At 41.7% G+C, this 8,551-nt stretch overlaps 1 protein-coding gene across 3 annotated transcripts in view; it reads right to left on the minus strand.

Annotated features, from left to right (window-relative positions):
- Positions 1-458: 458 nt before the first annotated feature.
- kibra (WW and C2 domain containing protein kibra) overlaps positions 459-8,551 on the minus strand; it is a 34,486-nt gene continuing 26,393 nt past the window's right edge. Inside the window, exons 2-6 of one of the 3 annotated variants that reach the window (XR_002686929.2) lie at positions 7,346-7,455; positions 5,165-7,131; positions 4,440-4,981; positions 3,340-4,271; positions 459-2,996 (exon numbers count right to left, since the gene is read on the minus strand). Coding sequence is in view for 2 of the 3 variants with exons in the window: in XM_022852435.2 (XP_022708170.1) it covers positions 4,127-4,271; positions 4,440-4,981; positions 5,165-7,131; positions 7,346-7,455 (2,764 nt within the window). In the remaining variant the exon portion in view is untranslated. Of the gene's footprint in view, positions 4,272-4,439; positions 4,982-5,164; positions 7,132-7,345; positions 7,456-8,205; positions 8,338-8,551 lie in introns of those variants that run through there. The other 2 variants (XM_022852436.2, XM_022852435.2) reach the window with 2 other exon arrangements.

The following is an 8,551-nucleotide window of genomic DNA, read 5'->3' on the forward strand; positions in this document are numbered from 1 at the left end:
ATATCCTACACAGCTTTTGCAGTAAATTTGCAAAAAAAAAGTCAAAGCCAAAGTTATAAAAAATAAATTTGAAGGCTGAAATCAATTCAGTAACCTCGATATGTCGACCTTCATTATTATAACGCTATTTGAAAAGGGGTTTAAAAATAACTACATTTATGAGAAAGCTAAAAGGAATGAATCTTACTCTTCTACGCGTATTCTACCTAATGATTTCGGTATGAAATGAAGTTCATAGTGCAACAATTATGTAGCTTAGACAGCTAAATAGTTCAAAACGGGGCTTCTTGAAAATGCTCTATGAAATTAGCAGCTTCTATGAAAATGTTCTAATCATAACCCGGTTTGAGTTTTCCAGCTATAGGGTCGAGTCATAATAACAGATATCTATTTCTACTCGAGCGTATTGATTACGTGACCTAAGGCCACAGGTAAATAGCGAATGAGTAGGCGATGCGTAACGGAATGATATTTCTATTTCTCTATAATATATGATATTTTACAATGAACATATATATATATATATGTGTAAAAGAAGAGAGACAAAAGACCGCTAACATGTTGGAGCCTAAATCGCTTCTGCTTGAAAAAATGCCAGCTCTTAACAAGTACCAAAGTCGGTGCTAATTCGGAATACGTGGATCATATACTTATTGAAAATATATGGTACTCTAGATAGAAAATGTACATACAGAATTTTGTGAACTCGAGAAGTAAATACGTGAACTACGAAATAGAAAAATATAAATGGCGTTTGTTCTCTCTTCTTTTGTATTTTGATGTGTAAATCGGTCATCATTTTTAAAGACACTGATAGAGTGATTGAGGGTCAAAGGGTTTGTGCATATCTCGATTCGTAGAGGAGGCGTAATTCTGTCGTGTATTAATTACTCCCAACAACTTCATATCAGTAACTATGTTGTCGAGACTCGCTCATCAAAAACCATGTTTCTTTTCTTCTTCTTTATTGACTATGTACAATGGCACAGATTCTAACGACACCATTGCACTTGGCAATGGTGTACGTTTTCATCAGTTTTTATTGTGACAGATGTGTCCTGAGAAATTGCGAGCCATTTAGGAGTTTCGAAATTTACTACCACCGATAAGCATTAAAGTGGCAACCTTGACGCTGTAGCGCCACAAGTAACTTTTATTCAAGCGTAACCGGTTAAACCTGAAGTTGCCACGTACATATCTAATTATTTTTCAGAACAAGCAAACGGCTCCAAGATGACTCGACAACTTGTTGCGGACGACTAGTTTCTGTTGCTTTTGCTGACATTAATTGACTGATTGATTGATTCATGCGCGGACTTCAACCGGCTAAGTCGTGGCTTAGCGGGCGAACCTCGAAACCTCATTGTAGCCCATTGCGTGTTTCTAAAATCATTCTGACCCTGCTAGTAGTCACCCTTCACTTTTGCTACCCATTTTATTCCATTGGTTCGTTTTGAATGATTTTATTTTTCTATTTCGATAATATTTTTCAAACACGCAATGAACTAATAGCGGATCCTTATAATATGTGCTACTTACGGGTTCTTTGTATGGGAAAGGGCTACGGTTAGCTCTGTGTCGATTCTGTTTATAATAATACAATACTTATATAGAAATAGCTATTACAATATAATATTAAAATAAGAGAAATGAGAATTATAACAAATCGTTTTATGTCGTATTGCATTGTCGTATTAACGGCAAGCGTTCATCCAATTAAGGAATTGTGGCCTGTTGCTCTTGTTGAAGTTTACGTCATAGGGGTTTCGACGGTCAGTGTTCCGGGAGGAAAGTGGGGCGTAGAATAAGTCCAATGAATTCTGTGGGCTTAGGACGTGAAACATGGAGGGGATCTCAGGTACTGCATATTTTTTGACCATTGTTCTATTACCTGAGGTCTGCGGAAGACGCCAAGAAAATGATTCCGCGCTCTACATTATTCAGGCTTTAATGAGTTGTGCTCGATTCTATTGCTGTCATGACATCCAGAGCCGGACATGTGGTACTTGTTCTACAGAACTTCTAAGTATAATTATCAAGACGCAGAAAAATATGCCTCGATAAGAAGTTGTTAGATGAATTTCATTATATAGAATTGACAGACGAGGTTCAAGATCTGAATAGCAAAAGGGTAATTGACGTTTGGAGGTGCTACACAATATATCGAATACGGTTATGCCGAATTAATAAATTAGTAATAAGAGTCGCGCCGTTTACTGCGCGTCAACCACTTTTAATTAGTCTTTAGTAGCGGGCGATGTTATAAGGGAAATCCGGTTATTTAAGTCCGCCAGAACACAAAGTTCCAAATCAAAAAAGGACGTATAGCCAAATTGAAATCCGCTTATCCGCGTATCAAACGTTGCTACTGCTTGGGTCTTTCACTCGCTTCGTTTGCTCATCATCTTCGTTACCACTCATTTTTATTATCTTTTATCTAGATAGAGTTTCAACTATTGTATTCACTCATAGAATATCCCTCTAGATATTTATTAGTAATTAGTATGATTATTACCATCAGTCGTATAATTATTAAGTATATTTACTTGACTAATAAATACGCGTAGCAATTTGTAAGACTTGCTTTTTGACTAGAGGGCACGAGATAAGGTAAACCTTAAACGATATGCTTACACTGGTTTAGATACCAAAGGTACTAAGGAGCTCAAAAATTAGGTTTACCCTAACGGCAGATTCTTCTCTTCCTCTCTCTCTCTCTCTCTCTCTCTCTCTCTCTCTCTCTCTCTCCGTGTATTTTCAGCCGCCTGCTTTATCAGGGGCTGCGTTTTTTGTTGCTTCGATTTCGAAGTTCCGAACAAGCGAGCGAGCCGGCGAAAGCCAAGGCGCAACTGAGTATAGCGACCAACTCGGATCCTTGAAGGACTCCTTGCGGGCGGGGCATTATCACAGGTATAACCGTTGGCCTTGGGCGTTCAGGGTGTTCGGTACTCATAGAAGGTCAAACGAGTGCCTTTACTTCATAAACCTGTTTACAGCTGCTCAAGTAGCATAGAGATAATTAGTTTACACTACGATGCTTGCAATACCCTATTACGATTTGTTATCGCGATCGGGGCTACGTAATTTGCAAGCACTAATGGTCAAGGACCTCAATTTCCATTAGATAAATGCTTACACCAAAGAAAAGTCATAGTTTTTTTCAGGTAGCTTGCTGACTCCACTACTATCATTGGTGTCTATGTTGGAACAAAGTAATATAACTGAAAATTCATTGAGGAATAAACTAAAAACTGCTAACTGATGAATCTCTACGTTACAGCGCTGCCTCCTAACAGGGATGCCGATTCATAGAAGTATCACGTGACCTAGGTACCTTACCCCGAAGTAATGCCCAGAACGATCCCGCCTGCGGGACCGCCCTCGCTCCTCTTATCTTTCTTCGTTTAACCCGTACACGTGCACAGTGATTAGCTTTCAAACACTCTCCTGTTTTCCTTTCGTTCTTTGAATTGCACTCAACAAGACACAAACTTCGACAGCTGTGTTAGCTCCAGACGAAATTACTCAATTATTATTGCGTTGCATTCACGAAACATTGTTTCGTTAATTCGATCGATCATCGCCTCTCGTCAGTCAATCAAACTCAATCATTCTTATTTGACTCTTCATTTAGTACTTCAAATGGATTTCGAGATCTCAAAGGAGCATGAGTTTCCTGTCCAAATTTCACTTCTATTCCCACTTTCAATTGGCCGATTAGTGATGAGCACGCTTCGCGATATATTGGTCCCGCACTGACCCGTTTAGTCAGATCAGAACACTGCTTCATAATCGTCGTCATCATCATGCTTATCATTATTGACATATTCACCGTTAGTGTCCGTCTGTCTTTAATATAATAAATGTGTATGTGCGATCTTCATTTCAGAACTTTGACGTTTCTCCTGGGAAAAGGTCCCCGGTGCCCTAACTGTTTGGACGCACAGCATTCAAACCATTGTCGGTTGGCACTTACAAATGGCCTACCGGAGCGCGCTATATACAAACAAATATATATCTCCCGTATTTTTTTGACTTCGTCTTCTATGGAAAACGGTTTGGTCCCTCTATATCCTCTTCATGAATCTGGTCTCTGACGCTCGGTAGTTCTCATAAACTCGTCTAGCTATACTTGCACACCGTAGATAGGGTCAACTGTGTATTCAAATCGAGGAGTTGTCTTATTCTCGCCCGGGAAAAGCGAAATGGACGACGGAGCCAGTGCAGGAACGTTGCTCGTTGAAGGCCTTGTAAAGAAAGCCATTTTTTCCCTGAAACGACAGTGTAATTCGTCGTATAAAAACAAGTAAGCATTACGTTGATAAGAAAAGGCGTTTCACCTATATCCACTTAGATAATTACTTCAAAAGGTGAAATGTGCATATTTTCAGGGTATTACAACAAGCATAAATATTACTAGTTTACTCCCCTAGACTCACTTGAACATAGCGAGGTTCGCTGGCTCATCTCGACTAAGACTTCTACGAAGACGATAAATATTGCGGGAGGTCTTCTGTACAAGTCGAGCCTGATTTTCGTCGTACCCAAGAAGTCGCTGCATGCCCTCCTCCTGAAGCCACTCGGGTGCTTCACCACGTTGCTTCGACTCCTCAAGAAGTGTCTGCAATTCCTTCAGCTTAGACAAGTCGTCGTTGAGGGCAGTAAGGCGTGCCTTGGAAGCGTGCAGATCCAGAGCAAGATCAATCGATGTACGCGATGCATCTGCAGGCATTTTCTTTTCAACTACAGACTGCTTGACAGTCTTATCACCTGATTGCTGACCGTTTTTCTTCCACCGCTGACTACGACGCTCCATGGAGTTGCGGAGAAACACAGGACACTTCCGACTGTAGAGAGGCATAGCACTGTCTGAGTCACTTCGGTTGAGTCGGCACATGATGCGATGACGGTTGATGGTGAATGTCTGTGATCGTTTAAGGGCCTGTAGTAGAAGCTGGTCAGCTGAGTTTGACGGATCCAGCTACAGGGATGCAAGGTCAGCAAACAGAATGAACCATTATGATAAGTTGACGGCCCGTACAGTGCACATTTATTCTAGATTCTATAAATATAGTCTCATCAGTCTGTTTACTACCGCAAAAATTCGAATCATTCGACATATATGTGTCAAAGTATTTGTTTGGACTTTCAGGAAGATACTGACCTTTTTCGCAGCCGTCTGGTAGGCGCAGTCGGTGTTCGTAGCCGCTGTTTTTACCTGTGGGACAGCAGTGATTTCGACAATAGTTTTTGTTGGTTGTTCTTCAACTCTCGTAAGTGTGGACGTTTGTGAAGAAATGATGGTACTCTCATCGGAACTCTCTACCATATCTGGCATCGATTGACCGACTGTTTGCGACAAGAAACGAAAGCTCAAGATGTTGTACCACTTCAAACTGGATGACGTAGGGTTGAAATCGGCAAGAGACACTTGCGCACAGCCAAGGCACTCTTCTTGGCTGAGAGGCCCGATACCCCAGATATTTACCTGAACGGTTTGAGTCTGGATTCGTTTTAGGGTAATTGGAAATTGAAAGATCTCGCCGATGATGGCGGGCTTAATAAGATCACGAATTAGATCCGTCTTACAAGTTAAGCAAGTATCCTCGGAGGAGGGATACAGTGCTACTTTGATGAATACACGGAAGCCGACGGGTACCCCAAGCGCAGCTAGATTATGAGCTTTCTCGATACCAACTAGTAGGATCTCATCCTCTGAAGAGAACCATAGCTTTACTTGGATCTGTGGTGTGTCGAGTGTCGTGTTCTGGGTCTCTGCTTCAGGAGAACTCTGATTATTAGCTTCAAACACGCCTGAGTCACCAGCGAACGATTCGTCTGACGCGGCAGCACTGACCGACACCCGCGGGGTTTCAATGATGGGCGTTAGCTGCTCCCGAACCTTGAGGTCACTGATCTTTGTTGTCACACTGTCAACGGTCATTACTCTTCTATGCAGGTCTTGCAGACTCGTCGCGATACTGTCATTCGTATACGGTAAGCCGTAAATGTCGGTGTAGCTTAGGTTCGAAGCTGAGCCCTCTTTACTAGATAAAGAGCCTATACTTGAACTAGAACTCATTGAAAGGGTCGACGCAGAAAGAGACTTTAGACGGCCCTCGAGAGCGGCTACTTGTCGCATCGCATCGCTTAGTTCTTGCAGCAACTTTGTCTTCTTTTCGTGCAGTTTTAGGCGATCGGATATTGCCCGATTTGAGCTCTCAATGGCCCAGCCCAACTCTGATGTGAGCTTCTTAATCTCGTTTTCATTTTCATCACGTTTGCTGCTGTTACTGCAAGAACGAAGCTCACGCAGTAACTGCTCCTTCTCCTGGATAAGAAGCAATCGATCGTGATCGCTTTCCGCTTTACCAGGAGCCATCAGGTTCTCTAATCCAGCGATCTCGAGCTGAATTCGGTTGACCTCCTTGCGCGCAGCGTCATAATTCAAACGCATGCGTGCCATTTCGGCCAAACGAGCACCTAAGGTTGGCTCTTCTCCACTTAGCTCAGTCTGAATTTCGACGCTGGAAAACTTTTCGTCGCCATTGCTATTCGTCTGCGAAATTCGTAAAAGCTCTTCTCGAAGCTTCGAAAGATTGCTCATTAGTTGTTCCTTTTCTTTTTCGCCACTGGACAGGCTTTTCTGAATGTTAACCAGCTCTTCGACGATCAGCCGGGCTTCGTCTGAAGTGTACATGCTACCGCTGCTGACTAGGCGTTCGTCAATGCTTGCCAGGACTTCAAGACCTCGCTCTTTCTGAGTGAGGTCGCTTCGAATCCGCTCAAGTTCTGCCTTAAGACGGTTAACTCTCTGACGAGCCAAGCTTACATCAGCTTTTAATAGATCAGGGTCGAATTTAGTTAAGCTGGGTGCATTTGATGCAACTGAATTCAGTGAAGTGCAGCTTGACGCCGCCAAATTGGTGGACGATGCGGCTTGCAGCAAATTGTTTAACCGCGAACTCAAGTATATGTATTCATCCTGGGCTATCGCCAGCCGCTGGTTTTTCACTTCGAGCATTTCTTTCTTAGCTACAACGTCCTCTTGTGCAGTCAGCAGGTACTCCTTGAGCATAGCCTCTTGGAGCTGTCGCCACTGTAGCCTCGGATCCTCGATTTGATTCCGTTCTGTGAACACAAACGGCACATTAAGGTATTTATTAGTGATGAAATATAGATCTCTAAAAAGTACAGTATATGACTTACAGCGAGAGACAGAGAGATTTTACAAGCTCGTGATATGTCAGACCAATGGACATACACAGCATGTGGGTTGTATTTGATACTCGATGTGTGCAAATCTGAAAAATCGCATGGCCGATTTAATCTAGGGATTACATACGAGCTTCGTGGTCAACGAAGTAGATTCCGACACGAGGGTCGTAACGCTGATCCCATCCACATGGCAACTCGTCACCTATGCAGTCCGCAAAGGACTGAGGTTTTGTTAGTCTGTAAAAAAATAGAAGAAAACATATAAACAGAATCGTATTATAGATAATTTGTTTCAATAGCTTTTGAAACTGACCAATGTGAACGGAACAGAATGACTGCATTTTTGTTAAGATAAAAACAATCGCATCAAGTCTACGTATGAAACAGTAATAACAGACATCAAGCCAATGATCAAAAACAGTTTTTTCTTCTATATTTATGATTTATTTGCAAACCAACGGATGTCATTCCTCGAGTAGGCGCGGTGAATACAATTGAAAGCAAGCTCGGACTGAAGAGTTGATGAAAAAAGAGTAGAGCAGCTATGGAACATTATAGTCTATTGTGACCTAACAATGAATAAAACAGACCTATTACGATATATTTTTGAAAAAAATAATCTAAAACCGGAAGCCTTTATTAAATTCAGAAGATTTTTTTAAAGAGTAACTAACTATCCTGTTTTGCCCTAATCCCCATTTGCTAATGATTAGCCTTATATTGTTTAACTGAAACCACAATTCCAAAAGAGTGCACCATCATCAGCTGTCGTGCAAAGCTACCTTGGCCATTTTGTAAGTTGCCAGCCCTTCAATGGAACGCTAATTTTTTTAGTTAAATTTTTCCTTTTTCGGTCTATTAACACAGGTTTAAAAAAGCTTAGCATCTGACCACGGCGGAACGAAATGCAAAATATATCGTAGCTTAATCACAGTCACGTTAACATATCGTCCCCTAGGTAACAGGAGCAATGAACGGAGCTCTTACCATTGTAAACCACCTATGACGAGAGCAAACAACAAAACAAAATGACGAAGAAGACATAATACGCTTCCGGGAGGGTATACAAGCAAAAAAACAGTATTCCCTTTTCAATCCCAACTTTGCAATCTTCGCTGCGGTATCAGACGACATCTAATGCTCACTTTGACAGCACTCAGACAATCGCAAAACGGAAACACATCTAACTAAATAAACAAAAACAAGCATTAGTTGAAAATGCTACAACAAGTGGGTTAGATATTACCAAGTCGGGAACTAAATGCCGACAGTAGGCTTTGTCGCACGTTGTCTGCGTTTGACGCTGCAAAATGGCCTTCTGCTAGACGATCGC

This window comes from Varroa jacobsoni, unplaced genomic scaffold (assembly GCF_002532875.2).
Source record: "Varroa jacobsoni isolate VJ856 unplaced genomic scaffold, vjacob_1.0 contig00753, whole genome shotgun sequence".
Lineage (NCBI taxonomy): Eukaryota > Metazoa > Arthropoda > Arachnida > Mesostigmata > Varroidae > Varroa > Varroa jacobsoni.